This window comes from Sarcophilus harrisii, chromosome 3, assembly GCF_902635505.1.
Source record: "Sarcophilus harrisii chromosome 3, mSarHar1.11, whole genome shotgun sequence".
Taxonomy (NCBI): Eukaryota; Metazoa; Chordata; class Mammalia; order Dasyuromorphia; family Dasyuridae; genus Sarcophilus; species Sarcophilus harrisii.
In genome coordinates, this window is record NC_045428.1 from 27283925 (window position 1) to 27307207 (window position 23283).

At 38.0% G+C, this 23283-nt stretch overlaps 1 protein-coding gene across 5 annotated transcripts in view; it reads right to left on the reverse strand.

Annotated features, from left to right (window-relative positions):
* Nucleotides 1-23283, reverse strand: part of MECOM (MDS1 and EVI1 complex locus) — a 668000-nt gene that overhangs the window by 340120 nt on the left and 304597 nt on the right. For all 5 annotated transcript variants that reach the window (XM_031957626.1, XM_012546602.3, XM_023500819.2 and 2 more), the window contains exon 2: nucleotides 5528-5865. In XM_031957626.1, the coding sequence (XP_031813486.1) occupies nucleotides 5528-5865 (338 nt within the window). The remainder of the gene's footprint in view (nucleotides 1-5527; nucleotides 5866-23283) is intronic.

Sequence of the window (23283 nt, forward strand, 5' to 3'; positions counted from 1 at the left end):
TTCAACCTCTTTCTCCTTTTGGGGGGTTGGGAAGGAATCTTTATGGGAGATAGTATTTTTTTTTTAAAATATATATCTTCACCTTCTCTGTTTTAAGTATAGTTAGCCCATTTCATTACTTTTCCAAAAGACTTTAGGATCAGATCACAGAAAAAAAGAGCTGTTTCTGTAAATTTTTTTTTAAAAAAGATATAATGCACAACAGTTCTTTGAGATGTTATACCTCAAAATTGAATTGTTTTAGTGCACTGAGAAAAAAAGCAAAATAATAGAGATATGTATATATATATATATATATATATGAGATTATATCTAAAATAATATGGAGAACTATGTAAAATACTTTTAAATACGTATGAAGTACTAGAGATCTGTTATTTTATTATTCATTATATAATATAATTAATATACTATAACAATATGTTAATATTATTAATTAATAGTATATTAATATTAACAATATATACTTTATTAAATATTTAATAATTTTGTGGATCAAAAAATCTACCTTTTCACACAGCTAGACAGCAAAGAGAACAGAGTTGGACTTGGAGGCAGAGAGACCTGTGTTCAATTCCTGCCCCAGATACTTGATAGTAGCATGATCCTAGACAAATCAGTTAACCACTTACTGTCAGCCTGAATTTTCTCATCTTTGAATGATGAGCCTGCCTAGTTCACAAGATTGTTGTGAGGGACCAAATAAGAAAGAAAAACCTGAGTACAAATCTTGCCTCAAATACTTCCTAGTCTTCACTTATTGGCTTCCATAAATGGATTAATTTTAATACCTTACAGAGTTGTTGTGAGATCATAATTAAAGTGCTTTGTAGACCTTAAAAGTAGTAGATAGTCTAATAATTAATTTTTTTCTCTTACAAATTAATAGAAAGATATATAATTTACAACCCTTTAATGTGAGCTTTTTTGATTTAACATAAACTTCTTGAAAGCTAGATTTTTTTTTTTTTTTTGTCTTTGTACCTACAGTATCTAGCACAGTGCTGGGGTGGGGGTGAGGGGGTATTAGTCGACTGATTCATGCTACTGGTAAACACATAATTCAAGGGAGACACAATTCTAAGAAAGGCTTAGAAACAAGAAGATTGACTGGAATTGGGAGAAGCTCTAGTCCTGATAAGGTCAGGATAGTAAGTAGGAGAGTTGAGATTTGAACCCCGGTTCAGTGCTCCAACGTCAGCTTTTGCAAAGGCCTTATGAATATCCTTTAAATGCTCTTTTCCTTCAATGATTAAGAATGAAGGTGGTTTTTCAAACCACCTTTGGGACGACACCATCCCAGGGATAAGTGAGCTTCTGGCAAATAGACTGATGGGAGGGAGGGAGGGAGGGAGGGAAGAGTGATAAATGACCAAAGAGGTCACCTTTAGTCCAGTTCAGTGACCCTGGGTTTGATTTGTATTTGAGCCAACTACTGTCATTAGATAATGTTAGAATGAGAGCAGGTTCAAATTGATGGCTTCTCATCCCTGCCACCCTGATCCTGACCCATATCCAGCCATCTCCAAAAATCCTTTTCACACTTTAATTCATCTCTCCATCACGAGAGCAAGGACCAAAATCGAGAGCACCCCCTAAAAGGTGACTTTGTATGACTTCGGCGCTGCTCCCTCCACAATGCCCACAACTCGGAAAGACCATCTTTTTTGCCTTTTTCTGATATGGAAGGTAGAAGAGGTGCCATGACACCCTGAATGGAGAGACTGACTTGGGAAGACCTGGGTTTAACCCTGTCTTAATGCTAAATGCATGACCCTGGATACGTGATTTATTTAGCCTGTCTGATCCTCAGTTTTCCCATCTACAAACTGGGATTATAATAATAAACCTACTCAGAGTTTTGTACCACAACCTACATTCAGGGCAGGAGGCATGAAACATGTTAAGTTAAGGTTGGAAGATATAAGGGAGGAACCTACCCCAGCTTATACGATCTTCCTTTGTGACTATTCTTACTAACTAGCTGTCAAGTTCTATTGGTTATACATTGCTTAATGATTATAAGAGCTTCTGTGCCCCACACATTCACCCTAGAACAAAGCCCCATTGTTCCACCCAGTTACAGCTTTATACCTATTTTATAGTATTTTTTGTGAGCATCATTTGAGATAACGCATGGATGTACTTTGAAGCCATTTCATACAACTCTCCTCATTTTACAGATGAGAAAACATTCTCAGGAAAGTTAAGTGACTTGCTCCAAATCCTCCAGGCAGTAAGTACTAAAAGTGAGATTTCTGACTCTAAAGCCAGCTTGTTTCTCCTAATATCTGACCTGTAGGTGCTTTGTAAGACTCAGAAGTCCTGAGAGAAGAGAAGGGCTTCTTGGGAAAGCAGAGAAGTCAGCGTAGAGGTGGGTGGCAACTAATGAACTTGGACCACAAGATTTTTGTGAGTCAGGCAAAACATTCAAATGAGACCTCACATTTATGAGAGAACTGATGAGAATAGGAAGAGGAAACCAGCATTCCCATGATGCTATGCTTCTCATATCATGACAAGCAAATAAACAGAAAACTGAAAAGTATCAAGAAATGAGACTTCGTTTTTTAACCATAATGTTATGCTGAAAGTGAATGGCGACATCTTATGTGATCTAAACTATCAGAATAACAAAGCAGTGACTTTAGAGAAAGACAGATAAATATAGATTTGATGATAGAAATGTATACCTAAAGACCACTAAGAATGAGGGTTTCAGAGAAGCAGTGAGAAACTTGGATGAAAAAGTCTCTGATGATAATGGGGTTTTCTATTGAGCCCCTACCCACTCTTGGATAGATCCCTTATCATGAAGTGACAAACAGTGCCTTGAAACCACAATCCAAAGAGCAAAGGCTGACAAAGTACTGCCTTCCAGGTGAATGGCAAGACCTAGAAAGTTGATGTTATAAAGTGTGAGCTCTTTGAAGGTAACAACTGTCTCATTATTGTGTCTGCAGTTACCTTGCCTAAAATCAAACACAATACATCATAGATTAGTAATGGATATTTGGCAAATTAAACTAGTTTGAATCAACCATCAGTTTAATGCTTGAAGGAGAAAGAAGAGGCACTGGCTTTCTCCATAGAAATAATCAATGTGATATTTTGAACTTCATGCAACAAGCATCATCAACTGCATTTCAAATGACAAAAATACAAATGTACTTTCCAGGATATAAAGTTTCTTTTCTCTGTAGAGTGAATACTTTTTATAATAAATTCCCTTTTCTGGGCTTTTCTCATCTTTCCAGAAACCAGAGACAACTTGTTCACTATAGTTCACCAACCCCACAATTTAAAATGATTTCCTCCTCAACTCTCTGGTTTATTCTAAACTTGTTCAAGAATCCTGAAGAGAGCACACTGGTTACTTGACTCTAAAGATTTTGTAATAAAAGGCTAATGAGTTACTCATTGCTGGGATGTTTATGGCCATTATTTAAAGGTGAACAATAACATGAAGTTCAGACGCATTTGGTTCAAAATGTATTCCACTCACATATTACTTAATGCTACACTGATTTTTTTAAAAAGCTACTTCTCAATACATGAGCAACTAAAATACAATGACTTTCCTGGGACTTTGGTCAAAAGAACAAAGATTTCTTACTTGCAATTATGGGGGAATCTAGTCAGGTCTCTCTCCTTCCCCTCCCAGTATTCCACCACCGGTGATCATTTATTGTGGATTTCACAAAGGCCCAAATAGAGCAAAGGGACAAAAAGTTAAAATTAAGTCCTAAAGGCATTGCTTATTTATTCCTAGTTAAAAATCAAACCCAATATTCTATTAATGATCGTAAATATTAAGGGAACAGACTAAAATAAATCTAGCTTATCTGACTTTGGTCTAGCTGAAATACCAGGTACTCATGGTCAGGTACACCTCCTAAAGCTATGCTCCTTTGCATTTACCTTTTCCCCCATTCAGAAATGGCTCTGAGATGTTTCAGATGTTGCCTAGATAATCCAGAAAACGTTGTGGGCATATAATATAACCACAAAAGTTTTCCAAATGTAAAGGCAAATAAAAACTATATTTGCACAGTAAATCCAAAAAAAAAAAAGTTTGGTTGGGTTCTGGGAGAGAATTTTCCTTTTTTAACAACCTCTCAAGCTATCCCCCATATTTCAGAGAAGCTTAGCTTTCATATTCAAAGAGGAAGAAATGGGGGCTATGCAAAACTATGGCAGAAATCATCATTTTACATTCAATATTTGATTTTTCTTTGTCAAAGCTAGAACAAAGGCAGAAAAATAAGGGTGATATAAATAGGGCATTGAAATTTAAAAGGATTGGCTTCCTGGTCTTTCTAGTCTCCGTTCTCCCATCACTGGGTAATATATTAGTGTATATCCCTACATAAGACCTTGAATCCTAGGATCTTTCTCTCTCAATGCCCTGCATTGAATTTATCTTTCAGAAGTTGATTTGGAGACATGTTTCAAACTACAACCTAACTCTTGAACCAAAATTGCAAATTAAGACTATAGATTGCTCTTTTCACGTTAGTTTTTTTACACAGTAGTTGCTATTTAAAAGTCTTCTAGACAAAAGGATCCCTATGAAAACTCATAACAGGACACAAACACTTTGAGGCTCACACAGAGCCTCAAAGAATGGCAAACCAAGAAAGCCTCAAAATGAAGGAGCAAAGCTTGAATATATAATAGCCACAAATCAGAATAAATAGAATATCCAGTGAAACTACAGCGCACGATTGAGGGAAAAGTGGTTCCTGTTGCCTGTAACTGAAACAAAGATCATCAGCAAAGCCCAAAGGTATAAAATGGTGATTAATTCAGTTCACTGTCTCCTCCTATTATTTCTGAAGCATTAAAAAAAACCACTGGAAAGTAAAATTTTCAGAAGCATAATTATATCCTGAAATGTCCAATTTTTGAAAGCATATTTGATTACTCATTAATTTAATAATTAATTTGATTACTCATTAAAGAAGTCTTGGATGTTCTAGGCCAGCCTACCACGTTCCTACCAACATACCTCAAAGCAGAAGCATGACAAGCCCCAGTGAATGAGGGCTTTGCCCCTAGGTAACATCAGGGATAAAGGTGCTTCTTCCTCCTAGAAACCACTTTTACACACGCTTTGCCTTCTAGTCCTTCACCAGCCCCAACAGAATCCCATTACAAAGGTGCTACTCTCCTAAGTCCGACCTTATTTCCTCAACTCTCCTCTTTTCTCCTGGCCCAACTCAACCAGTAGCTGGACCTCTCCTCCATGCTCTGCACTCTAAATATCTTGTTGATCCAAGTGAAAAAATATCCAGGAACATCTGTACCAGACAGCAGCCTTTTTGTCTCTCCATCAAAAAAAAAAAACAAAAAAACAAAAAAACCTCAGACTTATTAAAATACCCTATCTGAAACCAAAATGTCACACAGAATGTTTTTTAAAAGATCAATTCTACCATCTGTATTATTCATTCACTTAAAGACTTTATCTCTTCTCTGTATAGAATAATATTTAACAAGTCAATCAAAAAGTGCTTTCTCTTACCTCCCACCCGTAACTGGGATCTTTAAGGTCTGTGCTCTGCTCTCCAATGTATGGCCCAAATTTTTCTCCAACTTCAATCTTCCTCTTGGTCCATATTCCTAATCCTGCTCCAGGTACATTTGACTCTCGGAGTTCAAATTCAGGAGGAATGGGGATGTCATCAGGAATGTAAATGGGGGCTTTGTAAGGAGAGCCCTCCTTTGGAGTGAATTCTTCACAGGATGTTGCAGGAGAAGCTGGTTCTTGAATGCTGAGAGAAAGGGTACCTACTTCTCCATCGACTTCAGGCACTTCTTCTAGAGGTATTTCAGGGTAGGTGTCATATAAACATTCATTACCTGTAAACAAATTAGAACTTCATGAGATTCCTTCATAGAAAGTAGCAATGGGTAGTCAAATTCTATATGATACTTCATCTTTCGTATTAGGATTGCCTTTGGGCAATAGTAAAGTTCTTTTAATGACTTCTGATTTCACCCTGAAACAAAACTCCATTTCAAAAATAGGAATATTCTTCTAGATTTTTATATGGCTGTGAGATGTGGAAGATAACACTATCTGAAGAGTTGAAAATTATTATCAGCCAAAAGGCAATAGAATGTGTGAAGAAGGTAAGATTTACCTGCAGTAAACAGGAAGAGTGAAAAAAACATATGAGTGGAAAAGCACAATTGATCCCCTGATTTTTAAAAGCAAGAAATAATAGAGATAACTAACCCTTGAGCTTAGTTGGTATATTTTTTTGTCAAGAGAAAGCAAGGAAAGTCCCTGGTTCAATGTGTGGACACCATGAGTGACATAGTAAGGGTTATGGTCTTCATCTGTAGAGGGAATGGCCATATTGATAAGGTCACAAATCCATTTGACCTTCATTCTTTCTAAGGAGGTTGTCAAGGCCCTTCTGTATTTCTATGATGCTCTTTGTCTTATTACTCATGAATAGTTTTACTAGAGAGAATTTTTTTTAAAGATTTGCAACCACCTCTCCTTTATCCACAGGGGACCCATCTTCTGTGTGGTTTATGCAGAGTAGACCTGTAATTGATTCCAGACTAGCTTTTTCCAACTGATTCTAACCTCTGGAGTTGTCTTACCCCATAGATCAGAATTCAAAGAATGTGAAATTATTTAATTATTAGCCCAGCTAAAACATAATTAGTGAGAAAAATATGCCGCCCAAAGAAAGCAACACATTCCAAACTAATAGTTTTGAAGGATCTATTGTTTTGAATCATCCTATAAGGGTGAATAATAATTAGGAATTGAAAGTAAAGCCAAAGATTAAATGGGATAAGGGTCCAAAACGAGGAAGGTGCCAATATTGTTTGTAAGTAAAACCAACAAAGCTTAAGACTTATTTAATAAGAATAAGTTAAAATAGAAAACTAACATGTCACTTTATGTTCCTTTAAATATAAAGCAAGTGTGTCGCTCCCTAAACCAGCTCTGCCCTGCTGAATTAGAGAGGAACACAATGGTCTCCTCGGTGATGATTTAGCCATCTTCTGGAGTCTTCCTCCTCTCATGCAGTGATATCTTAGAATTCCCCTAATGCATGAGGCGTGGCAACCCAAGTTCCAATTCTGTCCTAAAGTCTCTCTTCTGCCCCACATTCAACCAGTTTGTCTCCCAAAGTTGATTTTGAGGAGTCATTCATCCCAAGTACCAACCAACTTTCCTAGTTGAGCCTTAGGAAAACTATGACTTCTTGGTCAAATGCCACTTTTTAGGTTCATTAGGCCCAACAGAATAATGGGTAGTAAGTAACACCTCTAATTCTTGAAGTATTATGCACTATCCTGATGATGAATGAAAAAAGCATTTCTTAGAAAAATATCAATCAATTCAACCAAGCTGGGAACAAAAGACTGAAATGAACCCCATTAATTTTCTCACCTTTAAACCGAACTTAAGTCACACATCTCTAAAAATGTAGAATGTTTATCCACTTGGGGGTCTCAAATGTTATCTATGTTTACAAAATTCTCACACTCTTTTAACCCAAAGAGAGACCTCTCTCAAATTTCCCGTTTCTATCATTATTCCTATTACCTCAGACAACCAAGCTGAAAATGTCATTTTCATCTTGATGCTTTCCTCTTTACCCCCAATATCAAATTGATCCAAAAAATTCTATTAATTCAAAAATGCATCACACATATATTGCTCTCACACATATATATATACTCCAATTACCCTCATTCTTGTTCTTTCCCATTTTGCTTCATACTTGAGCTATGATTTCATTAGTTTAAGGAACTTCCTGGTGAATAAACTTCTACCAGTGTAGCTTGGGTACCTTCTATGCAACTTATCATACTAAGAGTTGTCTAAAGCACAAACAAGTTAAGGGACTTGCCCACATCTGGATGTGTCCAGATGCAAGAGATCAAAGCAGACATTAAAAAATAATCTAACTGACTTCTAAGTAGGCTCTCTATTCATTACACCAGATTACCTCTCCAGAAAACCATAGGAACTTCCTAATTGGTTTTTCTCACCCCTAGCCTATACATGCTAAAGAAAGCTGAGAGATTTTACTTCCTGATAATGATTTCATTCTTCTGCTTGCCATGCACAAAATTCTTCCAAATACCTCTTCATTGTCAACTCTCCAGCTACATTATCAGTGGTTCTCAAAGTGGTTCTACAAAATCAGTGGTTCTCAAAGTATGGGCTAGAGAATCCTGGGGATCCCTGAAACCCTTTTACAGGGTCTACAAATTCAAAAATAGTTTTTATTTCCAATATAGTAAATGTCTATAAATATAACCTAGATAAACAAAAACGCTTTGGAGAGATCCTCAATAATTTTTATAGGATAAAGATACTGTGAAAACAAAAGTTTGAGAACTACTGTCTTAAACCATCATCTCTCACTACTCTTTTTCATGAATTCTCCATTCTATCCAGGTCAATTGTAGTAGGAAAAAGGGTCCTATTTTGAATTGGAAGATCTACCCTTGCTGATAGAATGATCTTGGGAGAATCTGTGCATCAATATAAAACAAAAGGGTTGAATTAACCAAATGGCCTGTAAGTTTCATTCCAGCCCCATAGATTCTAAGTTCCAATCAAAAACTCATGCTATGTTCATTCTAGCTTCAAAGACTTGGTTCATATTGATGGAAGAGACAGAATGACTGATTTTACCCTTTGATGAGGGATAAGAAATGTAAATGGACCTTAATAGATCACCTACAGGAGGCAGAAAAAAACTATTATTCTAGAATACTTCCTGCCTTAACAAATTGTACCTGGAGCCCGTGATCAAATCCTGCCCCAGACTCTTACTACACATTTGCTTTTGAGATTCAGTTTCCTCCTTGAAAATGGGAGCACTGAACTAGCCAACTTCTGCAGTCCCTTTCCTACCCCTTCTCTGTTGTTAGTTACAGCTCTATCTCTTCTCTCACTCTTGTGCAGATTGTCAGTCAGCACCTGAAGGACTTAATGAGGACTTAATGATTTAATGGTTTAATAAGGATGTGTCTTGTCCTTCCATCTGGACCCTACAACTTATGCCTAACCCCCTCCATCCTTTGCTGTTGAGCTCAGAACATTGCAAGGACTCCATTGCTTTTTATAAGATGGGCTGAGACACATTTTTTGATTGTTAAAATCTAAGGAAACACTTTTCCACAGTCAGAATCTTCCTTAGAGATCTCCAGTCCAGCAGTTAGAACAACAAATGAGCTTACATAGAGGAACTTTCAAGAGAGGGCAGTTCAGTGGATAGAGCACCAGCCCTGAAGTCAGGAGGACCTGAGTTCAAATCTGGTCTCACACACAATACTTCCTGGCTTGTGACCCTAGGCAAGTCACTTAACCCCAATTACTTCAGGAGAGAGAGAGAGAGAGAGAGAGAGAGAGAGAGAGAGAGAGAACGAACAGTTCAAACTCAAACTGAGGTCCACTCAGATCTTGACCAAGGTCACATGGGTAATAAGGAGTCCTGGGATCAAATCTGCCCCAGACTCTTACTACATATTTGACTTTGGACCTCAGTTTCCTCCCTTGAAAATGGGAGCACTGAACTAGACAGGGCTTCTGCAGTCCCTTTCCCTCTTCACTGTCAGTTACAGCTCCATCTCTTCTGCACACCCTTATGCAGATTGTCAGTCAACACCTGATTCTCTAATTCCAAAGCCCCTGTTTTAACCATCCTACCACACTGCCTCCTTGGTTGGAGTCTGAACTAGCTCTGAACAATTTCTCACCCTACAAAATTGGGGCTCAAACAAAAACTCAACAAAAACACCATTTCCTTTGATCAGAGCCCCTGAGGAATATGCTATCACAATAAAATATTTAAATGTTCAGATGTCTTTGACCAAGGCAAACCAATCCATCATCCATAGGAGTTTTGCACTTCACCCTCAGGTCAATAGGTTGGAAGACTGGCTGACTAGTTAGTTTTTTCACCAACATGAAAAAAAAAAGAAAAGAAAAGAAAAGAAAATTCCCCTCCCCCCTAAAAATCAGCCTTAGGCCTTAGGATTTTGCCTATAATTTTTACAAAATCAACATGGTGTTTTCCATTGCAGAGATTTTCCTCTTTGAATCGTTAGAAAGGGAGATAGTAAGCACGCTGCAGACTTGTCCATTTAAGTGGTAAGGAAAGAAAGAATAGGCCAGGGTGCCTCTGGTAATGATCCATTATGGTCCAGTTACATTTCCCCTCCCTCCTCAAAGGGTTAAATCAGTCATACTGTCACTTCCATCAAAGTGATCTCCAACCCTTAAAAAGGATCGCGGCGAACCCATCTGTGCCCTCCCACTGGCATGACTGACCCCATGACCTCTGCGCTACCAGAAAACTCTCCTAATGCATAATTTAAACAAGTGCATTTAGATTTTAATTCCTGCAGTGACAAAATACACATCTGGGCCCAGTCTGCCACACAGAGGGGTTTGCATTTAAAGCCCAAATGCAATTCTGATGACAAAGGCAAAGGATTCTGGTGAAAACTTGAACAACTTATGGAGTGTTAGGGGAATCCAGCGGGTCCATTGGCTCCCATCTGTGCACAGGGATGAAATATATGTACAAATAAAAGCTCCTTTGGGCCAAACAAATTTTCACCTAATATCACTTGAATTAAATATTTTTAAATGGGTTGAATCACCAAAAAAAAAAAAAATGTAAAGAGAAAACTTTAATTTACAAACTAGAAATTATAATATATTTATAATATAATTAATTTAATTAATTTTTTCAGGAAAATGCTCTAGTATTGATCTGTTTTGAATATTTGCATTATCCAAAGTATTATCATTTCAATTAGTATTATTCAAGTAATATCCCCCCAAAAAAAAACCTCAAATATTTTGTCTGAAGGATAAGCTCCTTCCATGATTTCATTTCCTTGAAATGTGCCCGATTTCTATAGGCACACAATGTGGGACGGTCTAGAGACCCCATCGATTTAAGTGAACCCTCCTTGTGATGAATTTCTATTTAATTTGTATACATTTACACAAGTACTTGTTTCCCTCGTCTTGCAAGTAAGGATTGTTTCATGTTTTTGTATTTGTTCACTGATGTCTCCCACAGTGCCTGGCACATTCAGATAAGGTTAGGCGTGGACCTGGGATTTCATGAAGATAGAGAATTCCCATATAAGGAGATTCCTTCAGTCAATGCAAGCCAGTCACTTTCCTGTAACTAAGAGAGAGCTGTCTAAGACACTGGCTTCAAGCTCCAATAGGAAGGAGAATCACAAAACCTTACATAAAGGGACCCTATGGGCCAAATATGGATTTAGTTCTAAAATGTAATGTTATCTGTGCTTTATTGTATTTTAGGGTCGGGTATTTTATTTTGGTTGTTGTCCAATTCATTTTCAAGCTGGTTTAAGCTGCTCAGGCCAGGATGCATTTAACAGACACCTCTATTCTTAGAGAAATAAGTAGAATAAGTTGTTCATTTTCATACATGCAGTATGTATCAGAGGAAAGGTATATAGTAGGTGCTTAATAATATCTGTTGATTTATTGATTGAATTTTTGGGACATACCATAGTCTCAGGATTAGATTTTGTTGGAAGGGACCTTGGAGATTTAGCCTAGCACCTACGCCAACAAAGGAATTACCATTAGAGCATCCTAGAAAGTGGACATCTAGTCATCCAAAGAGTAAGCACTCATGTTATTCTAGAGCAATTCATTTTCCTTAGGGAAGTGATCTAAGAGTTAGGAATTTTTCCTCACCTCAAATCTAAATTTTCCTCATTGCAACCAACATCCTTTGTTCCTGGTTCTGTCCTCAGGGGTCAAATGGAACATAAATTAAATCTCTTTCAATGAAAATACTTCAGATATTTAAAGACAGTTATTATACTTTCTCCCCTCCACCCTCAAATCACATTTTTCCCCCTAAGCTAAAAAATGTCCTTTCCTTCAACCAGTTGTCATATAGTATAGCAAGTATTCAAAACACTTTATCAGATAAAAAATATACAGGGAAGGCCGGAATGATTATATGGATAGAGGGATGATTGCAAGAAGGGATAGATAGGTGGATGTTTGAACAGAAGGATGTATGAAAGGAGAGATGGATGGATAGAGGATAGATAGATGAATGAACAGAAGGATGGATGGATGGATGAACAAAAGGATAGGTGGATGAAAGGAAAGATGCATGGGTGGAACATGGATGGTTGAATAGAAAGATGGATGAATGGTCAGGAGGATGGGTGAAAGGAGGGATGGATGGAGAAGTGGACAGAGAGATGGATGGATAGACAGATGGAGGGATGAAAAATACTGAGCAATTACTAAATGTTAAACACTATGTTAAATGTAAAAATAAAAATGCAAATGCAAAGATACTCCCTACTCTTAGAGAACTTTATATTCTAATAGGAAAAGCAATACATATAAAACAATGGTGGCCAGGGAAGGGAAACTTTGGTATAAATGGTTAGTGGAGCCAAAAGTGACTAAACTGATCTTTCTAAGATCTAAGACCTTTCTAAGAACAAGAGTAGAATTATGATAGATTATTATAAAGATCACTCAGATCATTGAGATCACCAAGCTTTCCAAATACTGAAGTTAATCTAAAGTTAATCATTCTTGATGTTAACTCATGCTCACTTAAGAGTTTTCTCTGTGTTTAGATTGAACGAGTACATTAAAAGAAGCGAGATGCAGGTAAGAAGTGTCTCAACAAAAAATTAATTACATTTATTAAGCATTTACTATGTATGTCCCAAGCTAAGAGAATACAAAGACAAAAGACAGTTTCTGCCTTCAAGAAGCTTACAGAATAACGGAGGTAATAATAGGCAAACAATTATGTGTTTACAAGATACAGAGAGAGGTTAAATTAGTGGCAATGTCAGAGGGACAACACTAAGCTTAAGGAGGCTTGGGAATGGCTTCCAGCAGAAGGAGGGATTTTAGCAGGGCCAGGAGGAGAAAATGAAAAGGGAGAATTTTCCAGGCATAGGGACCAGTCCGTGAAAACCCTGATTCAGAAAGTGGAGTAATGTGGGAAAGGAATAGCATCTCTGAGAGGATAAAGAACGACTGTCCCTTCTCTGGAGATTCATTCTATGGTATTGTGGGACATGCTTTTAGGCCAAGTAAAGGTTTAAAGATGGAGGCAAGATTGTGACTAGAGAAGTAATCTATGAGTTCAATTTCTTAAATATGCTTTTTATTCCCAATAAGCCTCTGGAGACTTGGCAAGGTGACCATTCTATGATACAACCAAACAATAGTTTGTCTATGACACTTTGAGGCTTCTAAGCCTGGCTCCCACTGAGGAGGGCTCCTTTTGGGATATACATAAAGAAGATGACCAGGTCATCAAATCATGAGCTTGAGGGGATCTTCCAGCTAGAAACTCACTTAGTTGCCTGGTTTTATCCATGAGAAAGTTTGTCTTGCCCAAGAGCAGGCCTTCCAATGTCAAGGACAGAAGCTATTTCCATTATGTCATTCCAACAAGAAAATTATTAACCAGAAATAAAGGTGCATTTGTTTAGCAATACATACTTATCATAACACATTCTAAACATCATTATATTTGATTAGTCAGTGAGTATTTAAGTAAGTGCCAAACATTTAAGTATGTTCCAGAATCCTCCAAACAGCCTAGCAATATACTTAACACAGATATTAGAGCATTTATGAAGCATCTACTGTATAACAGGACTGTACCACATAGGGAAGATTAAAAACATCAAAATGGAAACATCCCTCCCTTCAGAAAGCTGACATTTTACTAGCAGTAATTCTCAATCACACAACCACGTGTAAGGATTCAAACCCAGTCTTCTGATCCCTTCTACTGAATATGTCGGCACTCTGGCTTGTGAAGGGGAGCACTCTTATACAACCCCCCTACCCCACAGAATCAGCTTGTACAGAACCAGAACTGTTTTTTATTTTCATCTCTTATATTCCTGGTACACAGCACATGGTGAGCACTTAAGAAATACTTATTAGATTGTTGATTCTCTTTACAAGAATAATGATCATTTATTTAAATTACTGAAATATAAACATAGTCACACAAGTCATGCAAGCAGCTGCTTTTCCACTTGCCAGGCTAAGCTTTTCATTTCCTCACTGCTAAAGTAATGATGTATGAAGAATGAAGCTTAATTTTTATTTGATTATCTACAGGCCACCATGAACAGAGGGGACGAGTTAAAAACAGATAAGTCTGTTTTCTAAGTGCAAAACTGATCTAAGGTGCTTCTTCTTTCTCTCTAATTCATTGCTCTATTCTGAATCTGCCTTTGAATCACAGAGAGAATGATAGTCAGGGGAACTTGGTTCAAATTATCATTCTGAAAATTACTGGGAACTTCTCTGATTTCTCTTTCCCTTGACTTTCTTTTCATGTATTACACTGTATAATCTACCTCGAAGGGTTGTTTAAAGGAAAATGTTTTGGAAACCAAAATCTCTATATAAATGTGAATTTTATTATTCCTACTTTACTATTCCTATTCCTATCCTACTTTAATTCAGGGGTCCTCAAACTTTTTAAATAGGGGGCCAGTTCTCTGTCCCTCAGACTGTTGAGGGCCAGACTATAGTAAAAACAAAAACTTTGTTTTGTGGGCCTTTAAATAAATATAGTAGGCTATATATACTACTATCTATTTTGAAAGTCTCATCTTTCTAACTTTTATGTTTTGCATATAAAAACATTTTGTTTTACACAACTATAAAATAAATAAGACAAATTTCTTTTCTTTCTTTTTTTTTTTTTTTTTTTTTTTTTTTGGCTGAGGCAATTGGGGTTAAGTGACTTGCCCAGGGTCACACAGCCAGGAAGTCTGAAGCTAGATTTGAACTCAGGTTCTCCTGACTTCAGGGCTGATGCTCTATACACTACACCAACTAGTTGCCCCAATGAGACAAATTTCTATAGAATCATAGAAGAAAACTATCCATGGGAGGATGTGTGTGTATGTATATGTGTGCATGAGAGATTTGGAATTATGGAGTAAGTCTGGTATGTCTAGAGTAAGAACAGCAAAGTAAATGCAAGGGAGAATGTGTGACACACTCACACTGTGTATGTGTGTGTGTATATATATACATTTATATATATATATATACACACACACATATATATGCATGTATATAAAATCAATATGAATATATGTAAAAATAACTATAACATGTATGTATATAAATAAATATTAGGAGTTTGAATAACTTGTCCATGGTCACAGAGGTAATGCTCCAATGCCACGGTGGGGATTTGTTCCTAACGCCTTCCTGGCTCCAAGTCCAATTATGTTGTTCAGTTACTTTTTCAGTCATGGTCTCTCTGTCATCCCATTTGGAGTTTTCTTGACAAAGATCCTAGAGTGGTTTGCTATTTCCTTGTCCAGTTCATTTTACTAGTGAGAAAACTGAGACAAACAGGGTTAAGTGACTTGCTTAGGGTCACTCAACCAGTAAGTGTCTAAAGCTAAATTTGAACTCAGGCTTCAAGCCTGACATTTTATCCCTTGTCCCACCATCCGCCTCCCCCCAAATCCAAAACCCTTCCCATTGAACCACACAGGCTCAATTTTGATATTTTCTATGTCAATCCCTAGTATGGCCACAGGATAAAAATCTGGGTCTGAGTCTCCTTTCTGGTCTATCCTGGATAAATCACTTAGTTTCTCATATTCCATGGGACTCGGAGACTATGAGTTATGAGTAAGCCTTGTAGAAGGGATTTTCTCAACAAGAGTTCATTACAATGAATGAAATCACAAGTCTAGCCAATGACTAGCAGAAGTTTATGAATATATATATACACACAATATATATATATACACATATATATACATACACACATATACACATATATCTGCATTGTTCATATGCATATACACCCTGTATAAATAGCAATTATGTGCACACACACACGGTCCCGAGATCCATTGCCTCCAGACCCGGCTGTGGGCCTGATGGAGGATTTCAAGCAGACCCCTTGCGCTCATTACTACATGAAGTACCAGAGTCCTCAGGAGGAGACCAATCAGGAAACAGAACAGATGAGGTCATTTAGAAGTTTCGACGTTTCCCCCCATTCTATTCCTTGTTGCTGTTTTGTTACAAAAAACATGAGAGGCTTCAAAGGAAGCTCAGTCCTAAAGGTTAATTGCCACCGAAGAAGCAGACCCGAGCGGCCTACAGGCCGACAGGAAGGATTACGCGTGGCCGAGGATGCTTGCGCAGGCCCGGGAGGAGCAGAAGCTCGGCCCTTGCCCGCGACCACCTGGCACAGGGCAGTCACTTGATAAGAGGACTGTGAGTCAATGTGTGTTGATGAGTGTTGGCGATTTCCTTCAAGGATTTAGCACCGGATATTCTGGGCTCTTCCCTTCCTAGAGCAATTACCCAGTGGCTCCCACTGGCGTGTTTGTGAGAAAGCAAAGGGCCCCCGGGGCCTTCCCCAGCCACTGGGCCAACATACACATGAGGGCTTTGAGGAAAGGGTGGGGCCCACGAGGTACTGATGGATGAGGAGAGAAAGAGGCCCCGGTCTCATCAGCAAAGGATCCCAGAAGACTGGCCCAGAGATCATTAGTAGATCCAGAGAAAACGGAAATTAGTCAAAGAAAGAAAATGCAATTCAGGAAAATGACTGAAAAGAGAAGGGGAAGTCCTCTGAAGAGTCCAGTGGAAATATTTTTTAAATAATAATGTACTACTAATCATAAGTATAATGTGATAAGGCAGCATGTCAGAGTAGCTGGAGGGTGGACAATAATGAAGAGGACCTAGGTTTTCTTATTACATTTCTGTTGGGCATAGGCTAATCACTTAATTTGTCAAGGGTTTCAGAGAACTCAGTAAGACTTTAAGTAACAGGAATGGTTCTAATTTGTTTTGGAGGATGGAATTTCCATACTGGAAGTTCCACACATGGGTGAAATCACAAGTCCAGCAACAAAAAGTTAATGTAAAGAAGAAATAGTATGGTGAATAGTGTTGGATTTGAAATCAGGAAAGTAGAGGTTTCCACTACAGTTGTCTACTAACTAGGTGACCCTGGGCAAGTGATTTTTTTCTCATGGCAACTCCCAGGATTGATCTATTTTGTCATTAGCGGTTCAGGATCTGCATTCGAAGAATGAGTTACCAGGCCAGAACTTCCTTGCGTTGATGAAAGCATGGATCCTAAATGTAGTCACACAACTGTTATGGTAAAACATATAATTCTTGCGAGCAGGAACTACTTCAATTTTGTACTTGCATCTCTGGTATCCAGCACAGTGCTTAACACACATCAGGTGCCTAATAAATGCTTGTTAATCGGTTGGTTGGATTGACTAAGGGACAGGAGTCAACTTATGATTTCCTTGTCAGGGGAGGTAGTTTTCATTTATTTTACCATTATGATCATCATAATCACAATTATTATTGTTATTTACTGTTATTATTATTGCAGAGGATGTCTTCTAATCTCCCCCAGAATGCTACAAATTAACCATCAAAAAAGGAGGACAACTTTTTCCATCTATGAAACTTTTGATAATAAAGGGACTGGATTAAAATACTCCTAAGATCTATGAAACTGTGATACTTCTAGTCTATGGGTAGGTCCCGACTAATAAAGAGACAGACTAAACCACTTCTATCTAAAAGCTAGAATTAGACTGGCTTGTTTCAATTATAATAAGCAAAGAAATCCTATTCCTCTTTCCAGGAAGCTCTTTCCATAGACAGTTACAAGAAGCCACAGGACCAAGAGAAAGGGATTTCAGGGGGTTAGGGGTGAGTAGGACCTTTTCCAAGGAAAACTCTAACCAACTTAATGCTTAGTTTCTCCTTTAGTTGGAAAGCCATTATTATTACCAAGTAAACCCAGGGAACTTAAGTTAGGAAGTTAGGAAGTCTCATGTTCCTGAATTCAAATCTGACTGCAAACACTTTGTGACTTTGGCAAGTCACTTAACTCTGTTTGCCTCAGTTTGCTCATCTGTAAAATGAGTTGGAGAAATCAATGGCAAACTACTCTAGCATCTTTGCCAAGAAAACCCCAAATGGGATCACAAAGAATCAGGCGTGACTGAAAAATGACTGAACAAGTTGCAAAAAAAAAAAAAAAAAAAAAAAGTATTCTATATTGTCTCTTATATTTGAACTCAATGGGAACACTTTTCATCATAGAGAATCATCCTTTCTTCTTCACTGGATTTTCCCTTAAGAAAAGCTCCTTACTCTGGAATAAAAATCCCTTCAGATGAATTCACAGTAAACCCAATATGTCCCAGGCTGTGCAGCTGACAGGGATGCTTCCATCTCCCTCCAGTGGGCTAAAGTAGCCAGGGCTCAGCCTTTACAAGACTCAGGCCATATCTCCAGCGATTATTTGCCAGCCTATCTAAAAGAAAGCAGGCATTTCCTGTCACATACAAATGGGAGGGACACCCTTATCTAAATGGCTGTTTAAACAGGTATTTAAGAAAAAGCTATCACAGGCAGGAATTGAGCCTAGGACGGAACCCATTACTTAAAGTCTGGACACAGCAGTGGAGGGGGCTCACCCTTAGCCAGGAAAAAGGAACTTATTAAGCTTGAGGAAGAGGTAGGGGAAAAAAAAAAAGTTTAAGTCTCAATGTGAGCTAAAATGGAGGCATGAGAACATACTGTAGGGATATCATCCCTAAGGCAGAAAGAGCGGAGAGATTTCAGAAATCCACGTTGCTTACAAGGGAAGCACCAAAATTAGCTTTTTGACCTCAAATACACAGTAGAGGGGATCTCCTGTCCCTTCTATCTAACTTCTCCTCTTCCTCCCCAATGCAACTTGAATTTATTCCCATTAGGAACCCATAAAACTGGGCTGTTATTCTCACATTAAGTAGACTGCCCTCTGGTGAGAACTGTGGTTTGTATGTGGCTACAAAGTGTGGTTCACTACCTAGGGATTTGTTTATGCTGTTGATGCTGGTTAAAAAGAAGGTTGTAGTCCTTCAGAATTCTAACAAGGGACCCGGCTGGCTTCCTGTGAAGGGGGTGGGGAGGTTGCCATTCAAAGTCATTTAAATGAGGGCATGAGTGAGCATTAATGTGTGCCATTTCTGATGGAGAAACATTCCCCCTGCCTCTCCTTCATGCAAATGGTCCCCAGAATCCCAGAGTCCCAACTTGTTTATTGTGGTGGCTGTGTGCTTCCCAAGAAGGAGGGTCCCAGTTCCAGGAGTTAAGGTCCCACAGTGACCCTCAAGGCAAATGAGGAAGGCTCCTGGCAAATGGCTGACTTCTAAACAAAAAGTTAACGTTAAAATTCCAGCCTTTCTTTACAGACTCTCAAATAACTAAAAAATCTTAGAAAACCCAAGGAAAGCGAACACATCTTCCACACAGCCTCGGTCCAAGGAAGTTGTTCATTCTGGAGAAGGGAAACATTCAGATTCTTTCTCCTGACTGACTTGACTACATAGCACCCAGGCTGCCTGGCAGCCCACATAAAGAAGATAATTATTCATATCCGGCAGAAGAGGGAGTCATAGCAAAAGGCTCCAAAGAGGCATGTGAGCAGGCCCGAGAAGGCAGAGCTAACTCGCTCTGGTCTCCAGAGTCTGGCCAGAAAGAGAGAGATTGTGCATTTGTCAGAGACTCCAAGGGAGGAGAAGTCACCCCGTGAGCCTTCCTTCTGCTTCTCCAGGCCCCTGAGAGCAATGGCGGCTGAGCCATCAGTTTCCACTGGACCCATAGAGAGCAAAAGGTTCAGTAACTACAGAGATGTCACTCTCTTCAGCATTGAAATGCTCCAATCTTTTCATTTCATCAAAAAGAAACTGAGGCAAGAATCGTTCCTTCCCCAAGATTATACAAGTACTAAGCTGGTAGAGTCAGCATGAATTTCATATGATTTTTTTTTCTATTTCCCTAAAAGTTTTGGGCTTTGTCTCTGGAAGAGGGGAGAGAGGGGAATAGAAAAATTAAAACTTTTTTTTAATGAATGTTAAAAATCATTTTAACTTGTAATTGGGGAAAAAAACAACTTATTACTTTTTTACTTTATTTTTTTTTATTATAGCTTTTTATTTACAAGACAGATGCATGGATAACTTTTCAGCATTGATGCTTGCAAAACCTTCTGTTCCAACTTTTCCCCTCCTTCCCCTCACCTTCTCCCCTAGATGGCAGATAGACCAAGTATATGTTAAATATGTTAAAGTATACAACATATTACTTTTGAAAAAGTTTTTTCAGCATAAAAGTAGAGTTAAATATTATAGTTAATTATAATATAAATTATAACCCTTGATAGTTATAAATATAGTTATATTATATATAGAGAGAGAATAGTCTACATATTCTCAGAGGAAACTGAGATTCAATGGCTTTTTTCAAGATCACAAGTAGTAAGTAGCAGAACCAGTATTCAAACCCAGTTTGAACTCTTACTTCTGAACGTAAAATCCAACACATGCAGCACCTGAAGGGTGCCGTTTACTGAAGTACATCACGTCACAACTACATTTATTTAAAACAGGAAGCCAACTTAGAAGACCACTGGAACACGTAAAGGAATTAAAAAGGGAAAAAAAAAACAATCACCCTTAAACACTTGGATGAAATCTGTTTGCCCAAGAATATGATCCGCCGTTACATTAAAAACACAGACAAACACCACATCACACTTGTGATCTGAGAGGCTAATTTCAACATTGCTAAGTGGTAACATTAGCCTGGCAGTTAAGGGAACCCAATAAGATGGTAGAACTTCATAGACTATTGTACTGTACACGGCTTCTGGAAATTGTCATTATCAACAGACACAATAACTAGTAGCGTTAAGTCGTCTGCTCAGTATCTTTCTTGTCTAATTGAGTAACAGAGTCAAGGGGACTTGATGGGCACCAGACATTGATTCTTAATGAGGCCTGACTTAAAAAACACACACACACACACACACACACACAAAAAGCATTCAGTGCTTTTTCCATATAAATTACTTTCATTTGCAGCCACAAAGAATTATAAATGTTTGCTGGAGAAAAAAGGAATTTATTTACAAACTGGGTCTAATTTATTTATGGTTTCTGTGCAATCAGCTTTTGTCGAAATATTTATGTTATCTGTACTTGTGCTTTACTAGACTCTACTGTAATCATAAACACTGTTGAAAAATTATTTGCAGTTAGCAGGGTTTAAACTACCCATTATATCACCAGCCGGTGCCAGTAAACTTTTGCACTGGTTGATAAAGTTTCCTCCACGGGATAAATATACATTTGCCTTTCAAAAAGCTTTGGTTGGATTCATACTGGAGAGAGGAAGGAGAGAGGGAGGGACAGAACAAAGAAGCCTGATTTTGAAGGGTCTGTGTGGTTCTTGTCGTCGATGTCCTTTGGCCTTAATTCACAAAATTCTCATTTTTTAATCTTGGGATTACTCAGGTCAAAACAGGCAAGAGTTGTGATTTTATCAGTGTAAGGAAATTCCAATGTAGGAATTCCCTCTATGTATATACTCAGTAAATCAATAGCCCCCTATTCCCTCTAGGATAAAATATAAAATACCCTGTCTTTTAGAGTCACAACTCTATCTTTCTATTCTGTTCTTCTCCAAGTATTCTTATGTTGCTGTTCAGTCATATCCAATTCTTCCTGATCCCATTTGGGATTTTCTTGGCAAAGATCCTGAAGTGATTTGTCATTTCCTTATACAGCTCATTTTACAGATGAGGAAACTGAGGAAAACAGCTTGCCCAGGGTCACACAGCTAGTAGATCTCTGAGGCTAGATTAGCAGGCAGGACCATGAATCTTTCTGACTCCAGACCCAAGCACTCTACAATCCAGTAATACTAGTCTCTCCTTTCTGTTCCTCACACACAACACTATCTCAAATGCACTCAGTTTGGCTGATTGTTAAATTTTCACTTTGAACATTTGAAATTGTGGGGAATTGTTAACACTACAAATCAAGTCTTTGATTCATTGTTTTGTTGATTATTTAGACTGAAGAGAGTATTAATAGCATAAATTGAATTTTAAAGTATATCTTGAATATTTTGTTTGCTTTCTGGAAGACAATTTTTTAAAATTAATAATAATAGTACAGTGGATAAAGCACCAGCCCTGAAGTCAGGAGGACGTGAGTTCAAATCTGGTCTTGATACTTACTAACTGTGTGATCCTAGACAAGTCACTTAACCCCAATTGCCTCAGGGAAAAAAAAATAATATCTGGGGTAGTCAGATGGTACAGTGGATTGACCACCAACCCTGAAGTCAGGAGGACCTAAGTTCAAATCTAGCCTCAGACACTTATCACATCTTAGCTGTATAATCCTAGGCAAGTCAACCCCAATTGCCTTAGCAAATAATTATAATAATAGCTTTTTATTTTTCAAAATATATGCAAAAATAGTTTTCAGTATTCACCTTTGCAAAACCTTGTGTTCCAGATTTTTTTCCTGGAAGACAACTGTTAAACATTTACTAGCACACTCCTGACAGACTCATTTTCATTGGCTGTTCCCCTCCCACCTCTATGGCCCTGAAGGTCATGCAGTCCTTCTGCCTCTGTCTCTGTCTCTCTCCCTCTCCTTCCTCCTCTTCCTTTTTCTCTCTTTCTCTCCCCCCATTCTTTATAAAATAAGCTTCCTTTGGGTAAGAACCATATTTTGCCTTTCTTTGCTTTCCTAGTTCTTTGCCTAGTTTCTGGGCAAAGAACTTTATTTATTTATAAATAAATTTATTATATATATATATATATATAATAAATTTATAAATTGATTAAGGTAAGCACCTTAATAAATGATTGTTGATTGACCACCAGCACAGATAGCACTTCTTACTCTTGGGAGTAGTGGAAATCATAATAAAGTGAACTTACTGGCCCACAGTTATCCAGACTCTTAAGTACCAGAGACAAGATAGGAAGTGGAGTACTACCTACAACAGCTGAATTTCATTGTTTTGCTACAGCAGGATTAGGAGAGACTTTAAATGTGCGACTTTTAAAGATGTCAGCCACTGCTAAGAATATGTTCAGACATTCTATTGAGTGGAAAAAACACCACTGCTAATGCAAAGCGCCAGCTGCTAATTGCCCAATCGGTGCTGTTGACTGTACGTACTCTGAGGGTTCCAACTTGGAAATCATGTGCCCCTTTTTTCGGAGGAGAGGGGAAAAAAAAAACAACAACCTGAAGTAGAAGATGCCTGAGCCTCCAAGCTCATGATGAAGGCAGATAATGGAGTAAATTTTAAAATAAAGGTTACCAATAGCAGTTCAGCCTTGTAGAGGTAATGACTTTTAA